The sequence below is a fragment of the Vombatus ursinus genome, unplaced genomic scaffold (genome assembly GCF_900497805.2).
Source record: "Vombatus ursinus unplaced genomic scaffold, bare-nosed wombat genome assembly UNPS02014768.1, whole genome shotgun sequence".
Classification (NCBI taxonomy): domain Eukaryota; kingdom Metazoa; phylum Chordata; class Mammalia; order Diprotodontia; family Vombatidae; genus Vombatus; species Vombatus ursinus.
The window spans coordinates 2500992-2526654 of record NW_020954546.1 but is presented as its reverse complement, the minus strand read 5'-3'; the positions used below and the strand labels follow the sequence as shown (position 1 = coordinate 2526654).

The window sequence follows — 25663 nt, the reverse complement described above, 5'->3', positions numbered from 1 at the left end:
GCCATTTGTAAGTTCTGTTACCATGGGCAGATCACAACCTCTTGGGCTAGACTTTGGTAAAATGGGGGGAATGGACTCAGATGACCTTTAAATTGTCTTCCAGCTCAAAACTGGTCCAGCTTCATGGGAAAGTTTGGCCTGTTTGAGCCAGAAACAAATGTACACGTCAATCTTTAGATGAAAAACATGACAGGTCTGGCTCTCTCCTCAGAGAGGGGAAGAAAAGGTAGATGGGCAAGAAAAATCCTTGCTGTGAGGGCTCTCAGTCTGACTGTTGTCATTGCCTTGGGATGCAGTGGCATGTAGTGACTAGCCTGTCCTGAGCACTTGCTGAGCTAGCCTGCACAGAGACAGAGGACAACAAGCCCCTGCCTCCCATTCTGAGACAGACTGACGGGAGCAGTCAGGCAGTGCAAAACACCTGTAACAAGTACCTTTAAAAAGAAGTGGAGGCAACAAAAAGCCCCTCAAAAGCGGAAAAATGGAGGGGCTGCACCTATTTGGCTTCTGTTTAGTGTTTGTATTTTAGTCTCTCAAGAATCCTGCATCTTCTAGTGTTATGAATTCCCTGGTATAAAAAAACTCCAACAGGTGAAGAAATTCCTTGGGATAAGCAGCTGTTCTGTAGTTTATCAACTTATCTGGGAGGTTCATGCTGTTATCCCCATTTTTACAGTTAAGGAAAGTGAAGCAGACGGGTTAAGTGACTTGTCCAGGGTCACACTGCTAGTCAGCATCTGAGACACTGTGGGGAATGGATTGGTAGAGGCTCATGGGGGGTAGTTCTACCATAAGAGAGGACAGAGTGCCAGAAAGATAAATTGGGCCACGGGCCCTCCCCAGTAGAGATGTGTTAAAGAACATAACAAAACATCTTTCGTAAAGAGTTTATTTTGCTAATCTTTAAAAACTGACGCCACCTGACAAAGAATGGGCCAGGCTACACACACTTGCATTTTCCCTTTTTTAAAAAGTACTTTGCAGGACAGTCTTTTTTAAATGCCTTTTAAAAATATTCAGTGGGGAATGATGAAAAAGGGCAGAAGCCATCCCTCCCCCTTTGAGTACAGAGTTCTACCTTGGCCCCTCCTCCACTTTCTCTCCTCTTCTGCCTGTCCAAGAGCACCAGGACAGGAAATGGGCAGAAGGGTGAAGCCATCGTCAAGATTGTATTTATAAAAATACCCAGGCTTTTCAGACAAAAACAAGAAGAAAAAGAAAAGACAAAACCAGCACCCAGATCTGAAAGGTCTCTGTAGAAAAACAAGAGAAGTGGATTTCACTCTTTCCTCTCTCTCATTCAGTGTCTGCCAATCCATTTCCTGCAGCTCTAGAGCAGGTGGGACAGGGGTCCACAATGGGCTTTGGAAGACAGGCTTGAGCAGCATATGAATGACCAGTGCAGCCGTCCCATCCCCAGGGCCTTGTAATGTCTGCCCCACAGGGGTGGACATGGTTGGGGAATAGTTGGACACAGGCCCTAGCATGGCGCCACCAATCTCCTTTTTCGGATACATGCCCAGATCCATTCAGGGGAAACCTGCTGTGCCTCAGGGTTCTTGTCCCCACTGCCCACCACATGTGTAGCTGAGACTGTGTCAAACTCCTGGACCAGATCTCCATTAAATGCCACGAAGTAGCGGCGGAGCTGGCTGAAATCCTGTGTGGAGGGCGGCAGATAAAGCCGCACACCCGTGAAAATGTCCAGCAGCATCTGCAAGTACAACACAGTCCAAGGCGGTAAAAGAAAAGGCATTATTGAGGATGTCCCCCGGGAGATGGGCCTGAAGCAGGGGCAGCAGGAGGCTGGTACGCAGCCCTCCATCAACACTAACAGTCTCAGAGAACAGCTACTCTCCTGTACCGTCAGGGAGTGGAAGGAGAGGAGGATGTCTGTGGCCAGGCTCCTCAGCTGTTAAGGGAAGTAGCCTTAAGTCTTCCCTGGAAATATTCTCATGCCTTAAGGAACACTACAAATTGCAGAGGAGAAAGAAACAACAGTGGCCCCAAGAGATCAATATGCAATAATCCTGGAAGGGGAGAGAAGGGTGACACCTGGCTGCCCCAGAAAGTTCAGAGACACAGGGCAGTGAGAAGGATGCAGCTTTGCCCAGACTCCCCTTACTCTCCCCTCGGCTAAGCCCCCTGCCTCACTGCATTTGTCAGGCAGCCTCAGACATCTCTGTCAGCCTTACCTAGGCCTTGGAGTGCCCAAAGGGGACACAAGAGGCTCCTGAGGATGGGGCAAGGAGAATGGTTCCCCAGAGAGCCGGGCTTCTGGGCTGGGGAGGGGGAGGATGGAGTGCCAGAGTCAGGGCTTGGGGGGGGTTCCCCACTCGGAACACTGCCTCCAACGTCACACACACCTACACATACAGAGTCACAGGCCTCTACCTAGTTGCACTTTAGCCCTTTAATGTCAATCACAGCTGGTTAAATGGCTGCTGAGCCTCTTGACTACGTGCCTGCCTGCCTGCGTGCGTGCACATCTCTCCTTCCTTTCTGCTCTCCAACCAGTCTCTTCTGCAAGGCAATGAGTGCATCCTGAGTTCTGGGATGGTTCTGTCCCACTGCACACACCCGTGACCAGGGCAAGAGTCCTGGCCTTTGGGAACCTACAAGTTTTTTCCTATTCTTCCTTCCAATTATGCATGTGTATGGAGGGAATGAGTAGGGGGCGTGTGATTGCCCCAAGTAGGGAAAGCAGAGAAAGCAGAAAGATGGTGGCTCCCTCACCTTGCTCCTCCCTTCCTAGAGGGCCCCACCCCCCTTCACCCCTGACCCTGGTCATCACCTTCTTTTGACTTGTGTCTTCCTCAGGTGCCTTCCTTTTTTCCCCTTTCCTCTCCTCCACTTTCCCAGGGGACGGTCTCATGGTTGGTTTGTTACCTGTAAGAGAGAGAGTGGGGAGGGTCACAGACAGGCTGGGTGAGGCCGGAAGGAGTCCCAGAGTTCTCATGTAGGGGTTCTTCCCCTTTTTTGCCCATTGGACCCCTTGGGCAGGCCAGTGAAGCCTACAGACTGTCTCGGAATCATGGAAAAACAATGCATAAAATAAAATAGAGCAGATTACAAGCATACCAAAAGTATTTAAAAAAAAAATTTCCAGAGCCTAGCTTAAGGTTAAGAACCTGGGCTCTAACAGGATGGAAAAGCCCCCTCCACTCAATCAGAAGGTCGAGAGCCTGACACTGTCCTCTTCATGGGCACACACAATCTGGCTCTCAGCTGTCGGGTAACAGAATCTTTCATGCAAATGTGCGCTAAGGAAGGGACAAGGAGTGTGGCTCAGCCTCCCCCAGGATCAGGCATTCATCCTATACTGCTAGGAACATAAATAAGGATGCCGAAAGATGCTGTCCTACTGTTATCTAATACCTATGCTGACCTCTGAGCTCCCCAGGGTAAAGGCCTGGGCCTTCTCTTGGCAGATCCTCAACCCAGGGGACAGCACAGGGCCCGGAGTCAGGAAGACCAAAGTCAAATCCAGCGTCATTATTAGCTGTGCCGCTCTCGGCAAGTCACTTAACCTCAGTCAGCCCATTTTTATCCTCACAACAAGCCTGGGAGGTAGGTGATGTTACTATTCCCATTTTACAGAGGAGCAATGAGATATTCATGAAGTGTTTTGCTATATAAATGCTAGGTATTGTTCCTACAATTAGTGCTTAGCCTTCAGGCGAGGCTTCAGCATCATCTCCCCTTCCCTCGGCAGCCATCTTACCCACTTTACCAGGGGGGCCGTTCGTCTTTCTTTCTGCCTTTTTGGCCTGGGCAGCGGGCTTGCTGGGGGATGCTTGCGAGGCTCTTCGAGGGGTGGAAGGGCCTGAGCTGCCCTCATTTTCTCCACTGCTGCCACTAGTCACAGAACTCCCCTCATCTGCAGGCACCACAGTGAAGTCAGCTTTTTCCTTGGAAAGCTGGTACAGCTCCTGAGGAGAGAGGACACCCCCCAAGGCTACTGAGCAAAGTGTAACACCCTCTATGTCACCACCTGCCATCAGGGCCAGGAAAACAGTGTGGGAGCCAGCCTTCTTGGTACCTGTCTGTTAGGGAGCGCCTCTCTAAATGGAGAGGACCCCAGCTTTCCTCCCAACTCAGAAAGAGCCTACATCACTCCAAGCAACGATGCCCTGTCCATGGGGGTGCAAGGCAGATATTCAGGTACCCAGGAGAGAGGAAATAGCATTGGGGTGGTGGTGGAGAAGAGCACTGAACTGGCAGCCAGAAGAGCAGGGCTTCCCTCCCTCCTCTGCCTTTCTGCTACTTCTCCAGTCCATGCCTCAGTTGCCTCATCTACAAAGTGCAGTGGTTGTACTAGGTTATCTCGGGATCAGAGGAGCTCACAACCAATCTAACCCAACCTATTCACGAACAAGAACCTCCTCCCAGTACCACAGCGTGTTCAGCAGTGGCCCGATCCGTGTTGGGAAAGCTCAGATGGTTAGACAGTGTTTGCCGCCAGGCAGAATCTGCTTGTGTTCCCTTGGGCCACTGCTCCTGGCGTGGTTCTGGGCACCAGTTCCCTTCCAATATCTGGGCACAGCTGCCCTGCTTCAGCCCCCTCTGCCCCAGGCCTATTTTTAAGGCCTCCTACAGCTGCTTTTCTTCGTAGGCCAGTGTTCTCTGCCCCCCCCCCCCCCCCAGTCCCTTACAGCCCTCTAGGAAGGGAGGAGCAAGGTGAGGGAGCCACCATCTTTCTGCTTTCTCTGCTTTCCCTACTGGGATTCTCTTAAACTTCATATACCTCAAACAAAAGGAGGGTCATCCTAGAGAGGCACAAAAAGAATCTCTGGAGACTCAAGAAACAAAGGGCAGGCTCCCATGCTAATGCCCTCATATGTAAAGGGACTAAGGAAAGCAGCCGAGGCTGCGTTTTACGGGACAAGGCTGGAATTGGGCCCTGTCCGTTCCAATTATAAGCTCACCAGATGGAACAGGGGCACCAGGTAGCCCAAGTACCTTAAGCTGTGGGAGGGTGGTAGCAGACTTCCAATCTTTATCATCACGAATTCTGGTACAGCGGGGGAAACGGATAGAGATGCCATCGGCTGTATGGGCCTCAGCCTTGGAGAATTCTGCCCCTGTGATCTCCCAAACAGGAGCTTTCTGCAGAGGGGGAGGGAATTAGCGGGGGAAGAAGTCATCTTCAGGCCGAAGGGGGAGGAGCCAGGGAGGGGTTGGGAAGAGGAGAGCTGTACCTTTGGATCTGGGACAATGAAATCGGGGTAGTAGTTCTTGTTGATCTTCAGCCAGCTGGGAATCTTACTGGGATCCTTGGGGGTCAAGATGAAAGATGCCGATTACCAGGAGTTCATCCTCTCTGTGATTTACCATTTGATTTGGGAATAAATTCAAGTGAGGAGGTAGTGGAGTAAGGGGAGCCTTACATCTTACGCTTTCTGAGTCTCAGCCTGCTGTCTGTAAAATGGAGGTAATACCTCATAGGGTTGTTAAGCCTCAGGTAGGATTGTATGAGCCAGGGTCAAGGCAGGAGGCGCAAAGGTATGTAACTCACAGGGAGAGATTCACACCTCCTCCAGCCTTCTTTGACCTCTCCCAATCTGGTACGGCACCCTCTTACAGAGTACTGCTAGGAAACAGAAGCTAACATCTGAACTGTCCTGGGGCAGACGGAACCTCTCCTCTTAGTCAAACAATAGTTTCCCATGACAGTGGGACTAATCAGTAACATCTCTGGCCCTTACGGTTCTTTTAGTCATTCCTTCCTAGAAGGCCAGTCAGTGACCTGGTCTAATGCTGCTTGAGACCATGTTCCCCTCCCTACCTTGCTGATCTTCACCATGTCTAGCTCATTCTGCAGGCGAGCAAGGGTGGCATCATCGTGGCCTCCGGCACACTTGGTGACTGTGCACCACTTCTGGCTGCTGGGGTCATAGCAGCCCATCAGGAAGATGGACATCATGCCACCTGTGTGGAAAGAGAAGAAGGATGGGAGCACGGGGGGGATAGCCTTGAGAGATTGCCAGAAAGTGTTTTAACCAAGCACATCCAATCAGGCAGATCAGTTTACTCTGTGAGTCCTTAGAAGCAACTCCCCATCTCTTCCCAAGGCCTAGATTTCCCTTCTGAGTGAAGAAATGAGCTTCTCTTCCAGTAGGACAGGGTGCTGACTTTGAAAAGTACAGGGGGTACTTAGTCTCTAAGGGAAGGATTACCTAGACACAAGGAACTCTCCTAACTATTCCTCCATTCTGATGAGGCTGCAGCTCTCAGAGCTACCCATGCAAGGGGAACGTGGCCCCGGCAGAAGCATCAAACATCAGGGTTCAGCACGTTGCAACTAGTGACTCTGGTGGGCCAGGAAACAGCCCTCATTCCAGTCAAGCCCCCTCGCCACAGGGCCTCCGGCGTGGTATGCACTAACCTTTGTTCCCTTGCCCGTAGAAAGCCCCAAGGACCACCAGGTCTGCTGTGTCTGCCATGGCCCCCTCATTCAGGTAGTCCTTCTTCACTTTCAGCCAGTGCCGCTTCCCTGGCTCATAGGTGCCCTGAGAAAGAACAGGGCAATTCAGAATGCTGTGGTCCATATACCAGGCAAAGGAGAGTCTCCAGAGATGCCTGATGAAGATCTACTGGGCTCCATGATGGGCCCGTACCACATACATAAAAGCTTCCCTAGAGGCTCTGTTACCTACGATTCCAGCACCTTTCTATAGTGCTTTACAGTCAGCACAATGTGCTGACATACATTCCTACCTGAGGCTTAACAACCCTATGAGGTATTACCTCCATTTTACAGACAGCAGACTGAGACTCAGAAAGCGTAAGAGATGTATAGTCCCTAGGAGCTTGCTCCCACATGCCACTCCCAGGCAGGAGAGATGGGGGCAGGGCTCACAGGCACCTGAAGGAACCAGGAATGTCTAGCAGAAAGCAGCACCTCACCTTCACATCTTTTAGCACCAAGCCTTCCAGCCCTTCCCGGATGACACGGTTGATCATATCCGCCAAGTCTGATGCTTTCTGGGGGACAGAACAGGAATATTCATGCTGCATCAGTTTGTGGGCAGAGAATGGTCGCTTCCTCTCTAATTTGAGAACACTGAATTAAAAAGTCCCCTGCCTTGTCCCCCAGCTCTCCTATTTTTCTGGCATCCAAACTAACCAGATGCCTATAGGGAGTTTGGAAGTCACAGTTCATACCTTTGAGCCACCTTCCTTCTTAAACGAGAAAATATAAACCAACGGTTCAGGAACCAAAACAGAATAGGATAAAACAATAATAACCTCACAGGTCATTTAGAAGGAGCTACCACACTGTCTATCAAGTCAAATATATTTAAGGGCCAACTGCGTCCTGTGCAAGGCTGTACTCAACTGTGACGTGCTTCATTTCAGAGAAGAGGATCCGATTGGGGATTTCAACCATGTTGTCGTGGAGAAACTTCCTCCGTTCACACAATGGTCTGTAGGAGGCAGAAGAGAGGGGGTCAGGCCAGCCTTCAGAATACAGTCGTTAACCTGCAGACTGCTCTGGATAGGACCCAATGAAAGAAAGGGAATAGCCAAATCAAGATGGCACGTTAGCATAGCTGCTTATTAAAAAGGCAGGCCCCATTCTGTAGATGGATTGATCATATACTGCAAAGGTTAAATCTAGCCAATGATGCTCATGGCAGCAGAGCTCCAAACTTCCCAGAGATGGAAAGAATGAGATCATATGTCATATTTGTCTCTAAAAGTTAAAGATCTGGCCTCTTTCCCAAACAGGCTTTAAAAACACAAACACAGGTGGCGCAGTGGATAGAGCACCGGCCCTGAAGTCAGGAGGACCTGAGTTCAAATCCGGCCTCAGACCAAACACTTGACACTTAACTAGCTGTGTGACCTTGGGCAAGTCACTTAACCCCGATTGCCTCACCAAAAAAAAAAGAGAGAGAGGAAAAAAACACACACGTACATACAAAATTCTGGCATAAACTTGAAAATGATCCTGAAGTTTACTTCTCACCCCAGGACAGAGATCAAACGGCTCCATAGCAGGCCAGGGGACTGAATCAGGCAAAAGGCATTATACCTAAATGCCTATGAACTGAAAGACTCATTTGGTAAGCCTAAAGTCCTTGGTCCAAGGATATGGAGAGGGCCCAGTCTGGTCTCTGCATCCTAAGCATCTTCTCCTGCCAACAATCACAGCAGGCTATATTTAGATACCACTTAAAGGTTACAAACCCTATTTCTCCTAACCACAATTTAGGCAGTGTTAAGTGTTATCACAATCTCATTTTATAGATAAAGAAAACTGAAACTTAACCAAGTGACTACCCAAGGCCACAAAGGGTTTTGAGAACCAGGACTTGAACCCAGTGTTTCAAAGCCAATGCTTTTTCTACTATATCTTGTTGCCTCTCCTGAGGTTACTTTACATGCATGTGACGTGTCCTATGAACTCCTAAATCAAGAGCATTATGTCTGTGATTCCTGTGAATCCTTACTCTGATGAACTGCCCACCTCAAGCCCTCGATGTGATTACCAAAACACCTCCATTACTCTGTGCTCACTTCTTTGAGGCAGAGAAATCAATCTGACAACTCTCTGAGTTGGGTTTGGCTTTTGATAGACAAGTTTCACCAAACCCCCAGGAGGGGAAATCTGGCTCTCTCCATCAAGCTCAGTGAGTGTGGTTATGCATGCCTCTCTCTGGGCTCCAGGTTCCCCCCATCGGCCCTTGGTTCTAAAAGTCCAATCCCTCTCTAGTGGCTTCAGAACTAAAGCTGGACCCGAGTTTCAGAATTCCTGTCATCATGCCCACCTGTCCATCAGGCTGACGTCATTGAAGTAGATGCAGTCAAATACAAATAAGCACACGTTGGCATCCTGGAAAGCAGCTTTCTGAAAAGGGAATTCAACATGACATGAGGCTGACAGGCTCTCTAGCCAGCCAACCCATTATAGAACATGGGTGACCAACATCTGGGAGCCAGGAGGTATTACTAGGTGTCCACAGGGAAGCCCCTGGAAAGGCCAGTTGTTTTTTTTTTTTTTTTGGTTAGGCAATGGGATTAAGTGACTTGCCCAGGGTCACACAGCTGGTAAGTGTTATGTGTCTGAGGCCGGGTTTGAACTCAGGTCCTCCTGAATCCAGGGCCGGTACTCTATCCACTGTGCCACCTAGCTGCCCCTGAAAGGCCAGTTTATGCTTTGGAAAACCACTGCCAAAGGTTATCAACTAATCCCAGCCACACATGTCCCACTGAGCTGATGTTGAAAAAATTCTCTACTGCCAACATTTGCTTCCTTTTTTCAGAGAAAAGCTAAGAGATCATTATTTATGAACTGAGGGATGACTTTGGAACCATTTTATCAGCAAAAATGAAACCCCACTCAAAACAAAAATACTTCACCCCCAAATTCAAGCCAGTAGAATACACTTGTGCAAGTGCACACATACGCATATGCACGCACACGCGCGCGCGCACACACACACACACACACAAAATCTCCCACACTGTACCTTATGCACACCCAGAGTCCCAAAAGGCAAAGGTCTGCTTGTTTTGGTGTCGATCAGAAGGACCTCAGCATCTAGGATCATGCTCTGGCCCCCTGGGAATGCCTGGGGGATGTAGTCCTTAAAATGGGCCACCTGGAGGCGGAAAGGGAGCTTAGCTCAGGGGGTTGTAGGGAAAACATGAGCCAGTCATAGGCAGGCTCCCTCAGGAATGGAGGGTTTATGGGAAGGAGAAATTTTCATGAAGAGAGAAGAAAACAATTAATAAATGGAAGCCAATGTTTGTTTATACTTTACCTGAATCAGACATTTTAAAATGTCTGATTTTAGTCATTTATGTGCAGTCAGTATTCTGTCCAATTCTCGAGCGGGTGTCTATGTTTAGTCTCCAGATGAAAGACATAATAAGCATCATTGAGCACCCAGGGGAAGGGAAAGCCAAAGAGAGAGAGAGAAGACATTCCAAAGGCTTTGGGCTTGTGTACATGTATAATCGTGCGTGTGAGCAGGGAAGAAAAACAGATTATGTAAGTGTGAAATAAGAAAGGGGGTGTCTAATTCAAGGATGAGGCCGAGTATGGCCAGATGGGATAAGAAAGAAGACAGAAGGTAGCCTCTGCACAAGCAGAGCTATACCCATGACGGATGGGCCCTAAACCTGGGCTTCTACCTCCCTGCTGAAGCTACGCATGGATATCAAGATGGAAGTGCTCAGCCGTGCTGGCCTACTCTGGCCAAGGTCCTTGTAATCAGTCCCAAGGACTATATCCAGAAAGAACCTGTGTGCTCCAGGCCCTCTAGGAATCCTGGGCTGACACTATGAAACAGGCAGCAAGCATGTGAACACCCTCCTCATTACATGAAAAAATGATGGCATCAGATAGCTGAGAAATGAATACACACTCTGAGGGAGAAGATAAGAGAAGAGTGCTTTCATCTGGAGATGCTGGGTTCGCCCTTCTCCATTCTGGGTCATGTGAGGTCCCCATTTCACACCAGGCTCCCTGTGGAAAGTTCTCCGTTTGTGTCATTGGGTCACATCAAACAATCTTATCTAAACTAACAACACCTGCCAGAAGAGCCCTCGGCCCCCTCTGGAGCTTCGATTCCACTATGCTCGGGACAGCTAGCGACGAGGCCGCGCAAAGCCGCAGCCCTCAGTTCTGACAGTGCTGTCCTGACTGGGCCAAGTGAAGTGGCTTCCGAGGAATCGAAGGGCTGCTTACTTTGTGAGGCAGGACAGGCTTGAGGCTTCGGCTGAAGTAGCTGAACTGACTGCCCGCCTTGTGCACCTGCACCCGCTCCCCATCATACTTGATCTCGGAGAACATCCCGTTGGGACACTTCTTCATCGCATACTCAATGGACTTGCAGGCCTCGGCCTGGGGGGAGGAAGAAGCAGACAGTCAGAAGGAGACAGGATCAAAGGACCCAGGGGCTTCCACACAGGTCTCCACGCTATCTCAGCTTGTGGATTCCCGAATATGGGGTAAGGACAGCCCGGAGGGCTGAGGGTGGGATAGTACCAGTACGGTCAGGGAAAGAGCTATCTTGATTAATATTTCTGTGTGGCTACTTTCAGTCACCAATAGAGACTACAAGCCCCTCTATATCTCAGTATATTTGCTGTGACAAAAAAAAAGTCACCCCCAAGTGGCTAACCCACCAAGCGTGGTAAGCGCCACTGCATGGAGTGCGACTAGTGCTTCAGATGACAGAGACCATCCCTCCGGCTTGGCAGGACCTCCATGAACTTAGGGTCACCTTGATGCCACAAAGAGGCACTGGGGCTTGACTTTATTTACTCCAGCAGAGTCACTGTCTATTTTTTACATAAATGACCAGTTTTCAAGGAACTACAACACAAGGTATACTTACAGTCACAGGGAATGCCATTTAATCATTTTTAATATACCAGAATGTACTCAAAAAGTACTTTAAAAATCTTGCAGGCTCCAAGGTCGCTGTTATGAACATCAGCTTGCCGTGTGACCTGTGCACCCTGGTGAATGGCTCTGCCTCCGGGATAACAACAGTCCCCCTCTTTGTAAGCTGACAGTGTAGTGGAAAGTCAATGGATTGGGGTTCCAACAAGCTGGGTCTTCTGGGTGACCTTGGGCTGTTCTCACTTCTAAAACAAGGGGGTCAGATCGGCCGAGATGAGGTGACTTTCTCCTTTCTCCCAAAACAGGCTTCTAGTTACATGAACGCATCTGTGGTAACACTCGTGTCTAACTGACCCACCATGTGGTTACTCAACTGGCAGAAAGCTGCATAGGTCTTTGAAATTGCAAAGCCCCTAGACTGCCTGAAATTCCTGAAGGGAAAGCACGGATGGCCCTACATCACAACTGGGAACATCTCAGATGCTAGCCCCATGATTCAGATTCTACATGCCACCTGCCAACTCTGCCTCCCACACTTCTGGGAGGTAGGGAGCACTGTTTCCATGTTAAAGCTGGGGACAGCAGGCTGGGGGATAAGACCTGGCTAATAAGACCATCACAGAAAAAGCCTCCTGGCCTTCCAGGTCCAGCATCCCTTTCTCTCTCCATCTTACTTAAGCACATATTCCCTACCCCAAGCAGAAAGACCCGGGCCATGGAGAAGTCCAATGCAGAAAAAGGAAAAACAAAATAACCCTAAATGTCTAACAAGGCCAGAGAAACCTCTTCAGTGATTCAGGAAAATCAGACAGTGCTCAAGAGCCTTTTATGGCATGTGCTTGGGGTTCTGCTAAGTCTGTAAGACTTCCTGGTAGTGAATTAATGCAATGGGAAAGGCACGAGACTAGAAAGATAAATCTCATTTCCCATGAAATGAGCAGATGCTGCAAATAACCTCTGTGGAAGCAAGACCCTCGTGTCAAACTTCCTGAAAGAAAAGGGAACCTTAGATATCGTGGTGTTGGGGGCACAGATCTGTCTCTGATCTGTGAGAACCCCAGGCAAAGCAGGAACCCTGGGGCTACAAATGAACCTCCAGGGCCCCTTGGTCCATCCCTACTTTGACCTGGGCTCCTGGATGGGTGCTTGAGAGCATCCCAGAGAACCAGGCTTGGAAGAGACCTCCCCAAATATTCAGTCCAAGCCCTCATTTCACAGAGGAGGAACAGGAAGCCTAAGAGAGAGCAAGGATTTGTCCCTGATCACACATATAATCAGTGCAGGGCAATGACTAACATCCAAGTCTCCTGGTCCCATCTCCAAGGCTCAGTCACCTTTTTGGTCTCCCTCAACTGTCAAATGGGAAAGTCACTCTTGTCCCCCTCTCACTGTCTCTTTTAGTCTCCATGGATGTAAGGTCATGGACCTTTAAACTGCTCTAAGTGTCTTGGAGACAAAACAAGGGGGAAGCGGCAGGGTCTGGGCAGGAGAGAGACCAGAAGTGCCAAGGGAAGAGAGCTTTCCTCACCAGCATGGGCTGCACAGGGGTCATGAGAGCTGCCTGGACGCTGAGTGCCCGCTTCATGCCCGGTGCCTTCTTGGACTCTTGCTGGTTCGCTAGGACACGCTCTACCACATCCTGGAGGTTCCTTGAGGCCTTGAAAGCTTCATAGGCATTAGGGTCCAGGGCATCTAACCTGCCCAAAGAAGGGGAGACAAAGATCCCCAAAGCAGTTACTTCCAGGAATGAGAGCTGGCATCCTGGAGTAACACCACCACATCTCAAGCAACTGTGGATCACTCCCTCTGGTAACAGAGTTCACACCACAACGCTCAGAGGAGGTGGCCCTGGGTAAATGTGACTTGTCCAAGGGCAGGGCATGGCGGCCCAAGCTCACTCCATGCTGCTGCCTTCATGGCGCCCACCAGGTAGAGAACCTGATACTTACACGTGCTTGGCACCCGAATTCATCTTGAGGTCATGTTTGATGAGTCTGATGATACACTTCAGGTCGTTGGCAGTACACCTGAGGGAAAGAAGGAGGAAAACTTATTTCTCCCTCTCTGTAGTGCCAAGTTTTAAAAGGGTGAATTCCCTTGTGACATCAGCTCTCAGTCTTGGTCCCTCCCCGGCTGGCAGGCCACCACACTGGGCTGGTTCCTCACCTGGAGGCAATGCTCTGTAGCACATTTTGCTGCTCGTCCTCTTTTGTGAGTTTGGACAACTGAAGAAGGAACTCATCTACTTCTTGTATAGTGAGGAGGCTCTTGGCTGCCGGGGGGAAGGATCGGCTCTGCTCGAAGAACACACGCACTGTCTCTGACACGTCTCCCTGTCTCCAGAAACCAAAATGCCACCAACACAGTTCACTGACGAGGCCAAGAAATGGCAGAAATCTGCAGCCATCACCCCAAATTCTCCAAGTAAAAGGCCTCTCCGGGACAAGTCACCCCGCCCCCAAGTTAACGTACATAACTGTCTGTCTGTCCCTCTCCCTGCATACTGACCTGCTCCAAGTCCCGGATCATGTCGTCCTGACTGCACTTAAAAATCCGACTGAAAAGCTTCACAATCTGTTTGTCATTCAGGTTGTAAACACTTTTAATGACACCTGGCAGGAGTAGCTTCACTGTCAGGTACACATCACCATGGAAACCATCTGGAGATAGGAAAAAAGGAATTCCTCATGAGAAATGGAACTTACTTCAAAAAAGAAAAAGAAAAACGGGAGACCTCAAGGGTTAAGGCACAGATCTAGGAAGATGGCAGATTCTAAGACAGAGTGGGTGTCACATGCTTTGGGATTCTGAGCAAGTCACATGGCAATCCCTTTGGGTTTCTTCAGTCACCACCACAATGGGAGAGGATTCTCCAGCTTGCAAGGACAGAAGGGAGATGACCGGTGAACTCTTCAGACAGAAGGCAAAGTAGCTGGGCTAAAGTGGGTCAGGTCTCATACCGCCGCCTGATCCTTTCTGCAGGAAGTCATGGATGATCTGGGTCTTCACATTGTAGCTGGGCTTGTCGGCCACCATAGCACACAGCTTCCGAAACTCCCGAAGCAAGCAGTCCTTATGCTTTGGGTCACACCTCTCAGCTGACAGGGTGGGTTTGGCTGTGAGTTTTGAGAGGGGCTCCTCAGAGGTGCTTGGCTTAGCTGTTGGGCAAATGTCAAGAAAAGGAAGCAAGAAGAAAAGATTACTGCCTCCCCCTCTCTAAGACTGACCTACAGCGCCCAGGCACATTCAAGAATTGAAATATTTGTGAAATCCCTTCTACATGCTAGGCACTGAGAGATGTAAAAAATTAAATATGATATCATCCCTTCCCTCAAGAGGCTTATCACCTACTAGGGGATATAAAACATAGACAGCTCAAATTACAAAATTAGACCTGAGGGCATTAAAAAAGGTTTAAAAAAAAAGTGTCATGAGAGACCTAAGGTAGGGATATATTATTCCTGGCTGGGGGAGAGATTAGAATGCAGGAGGTAGCACTGGAGGGGTCTTTAAAAAGTAAGATTTCAATAAGCAGAAGAGAACGGAGGAATGGGCAAAGGAGAGAAGGTAGAAGAAACAGCATTCTAGATCAAGGTGATGTCAGTAAAGCAAGGGTAGGTGGAAAGATTGGGGAGGGGGCGATAAGTGGCAAGGTTCCTATTCCTATGCACACTGGAGAGGTAGGGCGGCTTCAGACTACAGGGAGCTTTGAATACTTAAAGACTTAATAGCTGAATGGAAATGGGAGGAGAGGGATTAGGTTAAAAGTGAAGAGAACACTAGGACTGAAAAGATGAGACACTGTGCTAGGTGAAAAGATCCCTCCCCAACTTACTATACTTTCATAATGGATAAAGGATGGTCAATAAACAGGATTTTCTGCCAGATCCTTTAAGAATTTCCAAACCAAATTATTAAGTGTTTTCCTTTTTCCCTTCTCACTTCCATTTGCAAAGCAAATTTAATCTTCTGTGCGGGTAGCAACGTCATTAGCAAATCTGCTACTGATGCAAGCTGTCCTCTTGTCTAATTTTTCACAAATTCTTAATCCATCCTTATCTGCAATCCAAAGGCAACTGTTCTAAAGAGCATCCCTCAAGGGAACAGGGTAATCTGAGAAACAAACTTTAAGGCCAATGCTCAGATGCTCAGCTATGTTTCAGGGTAAATGGGACCTCCTAAGTATAAACACTAAGTTTATCTTATTTTCTGGCATTTCTAGTCTTCATCAGCACCACCTTCTCTCCTCTGAAATTCTATCATGGCCCACCCTTCACTGAAGCACAGCTAAAAATACCATTACAAAGCTGGCTTTTGTCTAAAACAGGCTATCTCTTGAAGCTGTAATTGTACTTTACTGATCTCCTTGTAAGGAAGTAATAGGGTCACAGAATTTAAATCTAGAAACCATCTAGGTGGACCGTGAGGAGGCCCTGAGAGGCCTAATGGATTATATAAAGCCACACAGGGAGTAAAGAGCAGAGTTGGGCTTTGAATTTAGGTCTTCTGACTCTAATCTTGAACTCTTTTCACTATACCACATAGACTTTCCCTAGTCTCTGTAACATACTTTAACACAAACTTCTCTGATTATATGCTGTTTACAATGTAGATAAGAAAAGAGCAGAAGAGAAATTTATAATTTTTTGTCTTATTGACAAATAAAAACCATCCTTCAACTCTACTTTGCCTCCTTAAATATTCAGGTTCTTACAGAAAGTCATCAGATGGCCTAGGAGTAGCCGATTTCAACTATATTACAAAGTGGTAATTACCAAAACAATCTGGTACTTGATCAGTGAGATAGATTAGGTACATAATATATTACTGTAAATGACCACAGTAATCTAATATCTGATAAACCCACAGATCCCAGCTTCGGAAGTAAGAATTCACTATTAGATAAAAATTGCTGGGAAAATTGAAAAGCAGTCTGGCAGAATCTAGTCATAGACCAACATCTCACACCATATACCAAGGTAAGTTAAAAATAGGTGCCCTATTTAGATAAAGGGTAATATTAGGGAAGCATAGAAATTCACTTATCAGATCTATGGATAAGGGAAGAGTTTATGACCAAAAAAGAGACAAAGAGGATCATGGAAAGTAAAATGGATAATTTTAATTACATGAAATGAGAAAATTTTTGCACAAGCAAAATCAATGCGGCCAAAATAGAAGGAAAGCAGGAAACTGGGGGGGAAATTTATAGCAGATTTCTCTGATAAGGCCTCATTTCTCAAATATATGTAATGAACTGAGCCAAATTTATAAAAATAAGAGCTATTCCCCAATTGATAAATGGTCAGAGGATACGAATAGGCAGTTTCAGCTTAAGAAAGCAAAGTTATCAACAGTCATATAAAAATGCTCTAAATCACTAATAGACAAATAGAAATTAAAACAACTCTGAGATACCACCTCATACCTATCAGACTGGCTAATGACAGAAAAGGAAAATGACAAATGCTGGAAGAGATGTGGAAAAATAAGAGACACTAATGCACTATTGGTAGAGCTGTGAACTAGTCCAACCAGTCTGGAAAATAATTGGGAACTATGCCTAAAGAGCCATAAAACTATGCATACCCTCTGACCCAGCAATACCACTACTAAAGTCTGAATCTCAAAAAGATCAAAGAAAAAGGAAAAGGACCCATATGTGGAAAAATATTTATAGCAGCTCTTTATGTGGTGGCAAAGAACTGGAAATCGAAGGGGTGCCCATTAATTGGGGAATAGCTGAATAAGTTGTGACATGACTGTGAGGGAATATTATTGTACTATAAGAAATGATGAAGAAAAGCAGGTAGGTGGCGAAGTGGATAGAACATCAACTCTGAAGTCAGGAGGACCTGAGTTCAAATCCTGCCTCAGACCAGACACTTGACACTTACTAGATGTGTGACCCCGGGCAAGTCACTTAACCCTGACTGCCTCACCGAAAAGAAAAAAAAAAGAAAGAAAAGAAAAGAAAAGATGAGGGGAATGGTTTCAGAAAAACCTGGGAAGACTTATTTGAACTGATGCAAAGTTAAGTGAGCTAAACTTGGAAAACACCGTACATGGTAACAGCAATATTATAAGGATGATAAACTGTGGAAGACCTGACTACTCTAATGAAGATGATGAATGGCAACAATTCCAATGGACCCCTGATGAAAAATGCTATCCTCCTCCAGAGAAAGAACTGATGAATTCTCAGTGCAGATTGAAGCATACTTTTTTCACTTACTTTATTTTTATTGCTTCCCCCCCCCACATGACTAATATGTTTTGCATGACTTCACAAGTATAACATATGTTAACAGATTGCCTTCTTGATGGGTAGTGAGGGGGCTTAGGGGAGAAAGATAATTTGGAATTCAAAATTTTAAAACATGAATGTTAAAAATAAATAAAAATAATAAAGAGAAAGTAATTTAAAAAACAACAAAAATCAAAAAGCCATTAGGCAAGAAATAGTAGAAGTAGGAAGAGAGAGAGGGTAGTGTAGTGCAGTCAATTTTCAGGTGTCTCCAGGTCCTAATGGTGAGGAATATGATTTCTAGTAATGCATTAATTAGAACAAAACTGCAGTACAACAAATAATTTCAAAGTTATATACCAGCCATAGTAAAGGAATTTAACAACTTGCTTAGGTCTGAACTTTTCAGCAAGTTACAAATTCACAGGCAAAAGGACTGACAGAGAAAGATTCTCACTAGGCCCTCATTCCACGCCACAGCTGAAGCACCAAAAGCTTCCTGATGTCTGCAAACGTGGAGATCAGCAGCAGTCCACCCCTGCTGGAGAGGGGCCAAGCTACACTATGGAGCACTGAGCACATCTGTCTTCTAAAGCCCAAGCTCCAGATAACAGCATGAAATAAGAAGAAACTACCCAGCCTGAAACCCCAAGGCCACTATTTTACCTGTGAAACCGGAGAATTTCCGGGGATTGGTGTTAGAGACTGAGGAGGCTCCTTTGTGTGGAGAAATCACCTGGCCGGTGGGTGTCAGCTTGGCCTGGACTGTGGCTTTCTTCGCTGGTGTGCTTGCCACCTTTGAAGAGAGCGCTACAAGGCACAAACAGGAAAGCCATTAGGAGAGGGGATAAAGTATACACTGAGGGTCATTATCAATAGGTCAAGTTGACAGTCAGACTTTATTTATTCAAGTTCCAAGCCAACTGCCAGCACCACACACAGCTTCTTCCATCTTTGAGAAATTCCCAAGGGAGACAGAAATTCAATGGGCAGCTGTACTGATGCTCTCCCACCAACAAGTAGGTCTCCAGCATTCCTCACTCCAGCACTGATTTTAAGATCGCAGGCAAATTAAGAGTGGCTCCTTAGGAATCCCTGACCCAGAAAAACATCTCCATTTTATAAGTGGGCAAACTGATGGCAGAGAGAGGGCTTGTAACCTGAAGGTCATATAGTAAGAGTTTTTCCCTCCCAGAGCAGTGAATTCACTGAAGTGGGTGAACTTTGGGTGAGGTAATTCTCTCCTCCAAAGCTAATAAGCAACTCCAACGGCGTTTTATAAGCTGAGAGTTGCCTGAAGCACTAAGAAGTTAAGTGATTTGTCCAGCGACACAGTGAGTCCAGGTTAGAGACACAACCTTATCCCAGGTCTCCAGGACTCTGAGGCCACTATCCACTATGCTTTACTGCCGCTCTATAAACAGTAAGTTAAAATAGCAGAAAGAGATGGAGAATTCCCAGTGGCTGAATACATCAAACTAGATCACAAGGAAAGGCTAAGACTGATGCCCTTATGTGGAAGAGGAGGGGTATCGCCTATCCTGGAAGACCCGCTTCTTCCTAAGGCACACAGACAGGTTTGGTGGCCATTCTACTGTAAGCTGTTATAGCAGCCACTTCCCCCAGTGACGGCAACTGTCTTCATTTAAGAAAATGAAGCCCTCATCCCCCTGCCCAGTACCGCCAGGGGGCCCATGGATACTTCCCAGTGCCTCACCTGCAATGTGCTCATTGATCTGATCCTTCTCTGTGTCCTGCAGCTCTTCCCAGCCCTCAAGATCTGTCAGGTCCTCAATCTTCTTGGTGGTCGCCCGGGCTCGTTCCAGCTTCTCAAACATGCACTTGATATGGTACCATTCCTTCATGTCACCCCCAGATTCTGAGAAGGGGTTGGGGACCACTTTGCCTATTCGGCACACACCTTTCACTATCTTCTCCTTGCATTTCTTGCAGCCAGCTGTGCTGCGCTTGGCATAGTCCACACAGAATCGCTGTTCAGCCATCTCAGAAGCGCTAGTGCAGAATCCCACATGTGACACTGGCAGGAAGGCAAAACGGGCGGTACATGGTCCTGGGATGCCCCCCTTGAACCAGAGACAAGGCCTCTTCTTCACAGGGAGCCAGGACCCCTGAAAACGTCCAGCTCCTGACACACTGGAGAACGGGTTACTTAACTGCCAATGTAATGGCTCTTGGAGCAAATGTAGTACTTCTCTTCGGCCAAGAACTCTGCAAGTCTGCTGGAAGAGGATAGCTGAGGCCAACGGCATACAGCTGCATGACAGGCAGAAATAAAGGGAGGGATGAGAACCCTGACCGCCTTACTTGCAGCAGTCCAGAGTTGTAGAAACAAGGCTGAATAATCAAACAATTTCCAAATGTAATCCACTCCTACTCAAACAGTACTAAATGGAGCTAGAGGGAGTCAGGTCATCCGGCTTACTTGATCCACTACAAATTTATATTATCTAATCTCTACTGAACCCAGCTGCAGGAAGACAACTCCTCTCCAACTGATTTTCTGTCCCATTGCCCACAGTGACTGTTCCCAAACTCTCTCCTTAAGCTCCCATGCTGCTCAGGATCTCAACTTCATTCTTTACTGAGGAAACAGGAGCCATTCTCTAGGAGCTCTCTTCTCCCAGTATCTACATCTCATAATCCCTTGACCTCATCTTTCATTATCTCCTTCTTTACTCTATAGTCTCTGAGAAGAAGGTGGCATCACCAAGGTGGGAGCCCATCCCCTTCCGTCTAATAACTGCCCTCACAATCATTCCCTCTAGTCTCTAATCTTCAATCTAGTTATTATCCTCCATCTCTCCTCCCTTTATCAGCCAAAGTCCTAGAAAAAGCTGTCTACAATCAATGTCTCCATTTCCTTTCCTCTTACTTCTCAACCTTTTGCAATCTGGTTTCAGGCCTTTATTTATTACTTAACTGAAACTGTTCACTCAAAGAATTCCTAATTGCCAAATCTGACAGACTTTTCTTAATCCTCATCCTGAACTCTCTGCAAATTCTGGTATTGCTGACTACCCTCTCCTCTTGGACAGTCTTTTCTTCTCCAGGATTCTGTGATGCTGCTCCCTTGAGGTTCTCCTCCTACAGATCTGACTCACGTTAGATCATTGTCCACATTAAAGTCCTCTAATGGAAGTACATAGAAAAACTCTGTCTTCATCCTCCCTTTCTTCTCCCTATATTCAGTGACCTCATCAACTCCCATGGATATAATTAATGTCTGTATGTGGGTGACCCTAACAATAGAGATCCAGCCCTAATCTCTCGCCTGAGAAACAGTCCCACATAAAAAACTGGACATTTGGAACTAGATGTCCTGTAGGCATTTCAAACTTAACATTTCCAAATTAGAACTCATCTTTTACCCAAAACCCACCCCTCTTCCAAACTTTCCCATTTCTGTTGAAGGAAAAACTATTCTGCCAGTCACCCAGGTTTCAAAACTTTGGTATCATCCTCAACTGATCTCCCTTACCCCACATATCCAAATATTTGCCAATTCTTGCTATTTCTATCTCCACCACATTTCTTACATCCATCATCTCTCCATCCAAAAAAGCCACCATCCTAGTTCAGATCTTTCACCATCTCTTAACTGAACTCCTGCTATAGCCTATTTGAGAAAAATTATTATTTTGCTATTATATTAACAACCAATTATTAGGTTAGGAGCCAGGATTTTCTCCTTTTATTTCTTCATTTAAGGCCTTGCCCCTATTTAAAAAAAAATCAATCTCTGAAGGACCTAGTTGACTGATGAGACTGTCCTAGCCCTCAAGGTACATGCTCTTCAATCTTGGGTGGTACCCCACCCAATTAGGAGACCTGATTTCTGTTTAGAGTGTATAAAGAATCCAGTCTGGGTGAGTTCTTGCCCCAAAGAAATGAGCCCCTATCCTTGTACCACCTTGATCAGAGTTTAGAGTAGCCCCGCTCATTGAAGAAAAAATCAAGAGTAGTCTGGATGGAAGAGGACTCCCCAGTCTAGACTTCTATGTTCTCAGCAGGGAGAACTGAAGACTTCTAGTCTACTTCCTCAAGATGGATTTTCACTTGTCAGGGACAATCCCTTTCAAAAAATATTTAAGGCATTCAGTGTCTCCATTGGAGGCTTTGGTTAGCACGAGAAACTACCAACCATCAATGTAGTATCATCTAGCCTAATTAATAAATTGATTATGAATTTCCCAAAACCTCTGTCTCTGGGGTTTATCATTCATCACAACTCCTCACAAATGCCAATGATTTTCCTAAAGTCCAGGTCCAGCCATGTCACTTCCCTTTGCAAACTCCAAAGGTTTCCTGTATCTCTAGGAGCAAATACAAACTCCTTTTTGGCATTTAAAGCCCTTCATATCCTGGCCCAAACCTACCTTTTCAAGCCTTAACATCACTCCCTCCATATACTCCATGGTACAAGCTGGCCTTTTTACTGGTCCTCATAAACCACATTCCATTTCCTGTCTCCAAGTCATGGGACAAGCCCTTTCCAGTCCCCCTTAATGCTAACACCTTCCTTCTGAGATTATCTCCCATTTACCTAGCATACATCTTGTTTGTAGAGGGTTGTTTCCTAGCTGGCTCCCCCCATTAGAATGAGAGCTCCTTAAGTGAGCTCCTGCGCATTTGTCTTTCTTTGTATCCCTAGCTCTTAGCCCAGGTCCTGGTATAAATACTTGTTGGTCTGACTTGTTCTTCAAGCCTGGCATGCTTACCTATTTATCTCTTACAACTTGTAGTCTCTTTCAGTTTCATTTAAAGGGCCATCTTCTACCTAAATGAATTTCCTGATTCCACCCAGCTGCTAGCTCTGTCCCCAATCACCTCCTCCAACCCAAAACCTTTTATCTACTTAACTTTATCTACATATACTTAAAGACTCCTTAAGCTAAAATGTAAGATTTCTGAGGGCAGAGACTTCGACACTTTTGTCTTTGTATCTCCAGCAGCTAGCACAGTAGGTTTTTAATGTTTTTGATTGTTAATACAGGCAATCCTCTTTTCAAAGAAACCCAACATAGAAAAATCTAGTTTACAAATCTAGTTTACCTCACAAATAATACCTCATATAGTGATAACCCCATGTTAGTAATGATGACCCTTAGGCACTGCACGATCTTTAATTATCTTTTTAAAAACAGATTATACCAATATTCAATATAGTATTACTGTTAATTATATAGTTATAGTTAGGTGTTAAGTTACAACAATTTCACAAAATCAAAGAATGTTAGAGCTGGAAAGGCCCTTCAAAATCATCTAGCTTCCCCATCCATACAAGCACCCCCTAATTTTGCAGAGGAGGGAACTGAGGTCCAGAGGTTATAACTTGCCTAAAAGTGCAAAGGTGAGTGGCAGAGCTGAAATTAGAACCTAAGTCTCCAGATCTTTTAGTCTAGACCTTCACCACTACTGCTTCATCTAATCCTTGAAAAATTAGTGATTTGTGATACACATATCAACACTTTATTAAGTAGAACACTCAATTACTTAGAAAGGTTTGACTTAATTAAATTGCAGTCTTCCTGGTACATTTAAAGCTTTGGTTAAAGCTCAGCAACTACCTGAATGTAAAATGAGAATGCTGTTGCTACTGGGTAGTAAAGGGAAACCAGAAGAATTTACAGCAAAAGTGTCAGAATCTACTACCAACTGCAAATCAATCAGAAGAAATCTTTATGAAATCATACAGCAAATCAATGGGAAGATATTTTTGTTCAATTTACACCAACCTTTCAGAGAAAGAACTATAGTATAAACTAGGGCAGACTTTCTAAAAGTCTATTCCATCTATCTAAAAGATGGAATAGACAAAGACTAGGATCCTTTACCGCCCCCCTTCCCCCCATATTCATCAGCTTTGTGGGCTTTAAAACACACAGAAAGCCTCCTCAGGTGGATAATTTCTCAGATACTTGTCAGATATTCCAAACAAAAGCTGCAGGAAACTCGCGGCTGGTCTGGCTGAGGTTCCTTGGCCCTCGGGTCTGGTAAGCAGTACACACCCAGCTAAGCATTTTGTAAGGTGATTAAAATGAAACCACCGAAGCCTAAACTCTGTCACCTGTCTACAAAGTCTAAGAGAGCTTCAGTCAGCTGTCACAGCTGGTCGGGCAACTTTTTGGCTTTTTTTACTCAAAGGATTTCCTTTGATGCTTTCTAGAGAGAACAGCAACTTATTTTTGCCTTCGAGGGCAAAGATTGGGGCAGCTGGTTTTTGTGGGGGGTTGGAGGGGCGAGGATAAGAAAGAGCTGAAAAGGGAGGACAGATGGATAGAGTAGAGAATAGCATCTGAAATACTCTGCTGCGGGGACACAAGGTGCTGAGGAGCCCAAGCCGACTTGAGGATAACAAAGCCTTGCCCTTCTAGGATACCCCAGGCGGTGGACACTGGTCGGTGCCATCTTGGGGTGGTTGAGGAGGGTTCAGAAAGGCGAGGCTATCGCAAAAAAGCGGCTTCAAATGGGCCAAAAGGTGTCAGAGAAAAGAAAGAACTGCTGAAGGAAAGAAGACCAAGGCCAGGGGTCTCTGCCGGAAGGGGGTTGGGTCCGTCTGGGGGCGCGGGGTGTTCGAGGACTACTTAGGAGGGGGACACAGGGAGGGACCTTCTTGTAATGGGGGACAGACAAACCCTGCATATGGGGAGGAGTGGGATACTATGTGTATGAGGGGTCGCTGTGTATGGATGAGAGGCAATGCTATGTGCATGATGGGGTGACGGGTGTGTGTATGGCGGGGCAGAGGATGCTATGTGTGTACAAGGGATGCGGTGGGGGGAGGGAGCTACTCAGCAGGGATGCTAAGACGAGGTAAATATGGGTGTGATATAGTGGGATAGGGGTCACCGCGTGTGGGGGAGGGGGGAGGAGGGTGCCACGTGTACGTAGGTGCGGGGTGGGGAGGGGGCGGCGGGATACTAAGTAGGGGGGTCAACTGTAGAGGGCGGGGTACCGCGATTGCACCTGGGGGATGGGGTCGACCCAGTGTAAGAGGCGGGGTTACCTGCGGGTAGAGGGGCGGGGTGCCACGTGTAGATAGGTGTGTGTGGGGGGGGCCGGCAGGATGCAGTGGGGGTGTCAGAGGGAAGACCCTGGGCGAGCCCAGCTGGGGAGGGCATTTTTTTTTAACGCGGAAGCAGAAGGTCGGGGTCTCCGGGGACGAAGGCCTCCCGAACACGTGAACCCCCTCCTCACGCGCTGCGGGCCACGCGCTGGGAGAGGCCTCCTATAAGCTACCTGGTTTTCCCTTTTCTCCCCCTTACCTCTCATTTGTGTCCCGGCTCCGACCCGACCAGGCCTAGCTCACGACAAGCCTGAGCGTAGCCGGCAGACAGGCCTCGCGCCAGAGGGAGTTAAGACTACGATCACTTTAAATCCGGGTCCTTGGACAAGGCTACAGCGCGCAGGCGCAGGAGGACGCGGGGTGGTGCTGTGCGAGAGAAGGTCCCTAGAGCCGAGGCCCCGCCCCCAGAGCCGAGGCCCCACCCCCAGAACAGAGGGCCCGCCCCCGGATGGTAGCGAAAGGTTGCCTCCCGCCGGGCAAAGCGACCTAGATCGGGGTCATTTCTTCGTTTTATTTCTCTGGTCTGGAGCAGCAAAGAGCCACCTTGTAGTGGTGGTGGCCACTTGGAAGCCACTGGTGGCCACCTGGAAGCCAGGAATCCAGGATACACTTAGAAAATTTGTCAATGTCTTGTGTTCCTACATCACCTATAAATCCCACCTTCTGCAAGCAAACGTTCCCAGTCCCCCTTAATACTAGTGCCTTTCCTCCGAGTTTATCTTCAATTTACCCTATATATGTCTTCTTTGTGCCTAGTTTATTACATGTTATCTCTCCCATTTGATTATGAGCTCCTTGAGGATAGGGACTATATACTGGGCTTAGCCTAGTGCTTGGCACACTGTAGGCAATTAATAAATGCTTGTTGACTTGACCTAATTCACGTTTCCCTCTATAACTCTCCCCTAACTCCTGCCAGAGATCCATTCCTTATAATAAAGAATTATAAGGGAAGTTCCACCCTCTC

At 47.0% G+C, this 25663-nt stretch overlaps 1 protein-coding gene across 2 annotated transcripts; it reads right to left on the bottom strand.

The window, feature by feature from the left end:
* Positions 1 to 873: 873 nt before the first annotated feature.
* Positions 874 to 25019, bottom strand: LOC114043051 (DNA ligase 3-like). Of its 2 annotated transcripts, none has more exons than XM_027861908.1 (20): positions 24896 to 25019; positions 19327 to 19883; positions 18276 to 18419; positions 14323 to 14520; positions 13871 to 14022; positions 13529 to 13695; positions 13312 to 13389; positions 12891 to 13059; positions 10703 to 10858; positions 9480 to 9611; positions 8778 to 8857; positions 7343 to 7430; positions 6910 to 6987; positions 6389 to 6512; positions 5789 to 5931; positions 5202 to 5276; positions 4963 to 5109; positions 3725 to 3932; positions 2795 to 2889; positions 874 to 1714 (listed from the first exon to the last, which is right to left on the bottom strand). In XM_027861908.1, exons 2-20 carry the CDS (start codon positions 19877 to 19879, stop codon positions 1481 to 1483), a joined length of 3021 nt encoding a protein of 1006 aa, XP_027717709.1. In that variant the 5' UTR covers positions 19880 to 19883; positions 24896 to 25019; the 3' UTR covers positions 874 to 1480. The 2 variants fall into 2 exon arrangements, with proteins under 2 accessions (XP_027717709.1, XP_027717711.1); XM_027861910.1 differs by having other exon boundaries at positions 3734 to 3932.
* Between the last annotated feature and the right edge of the window lie 644 nt (positions 25020 to 25663).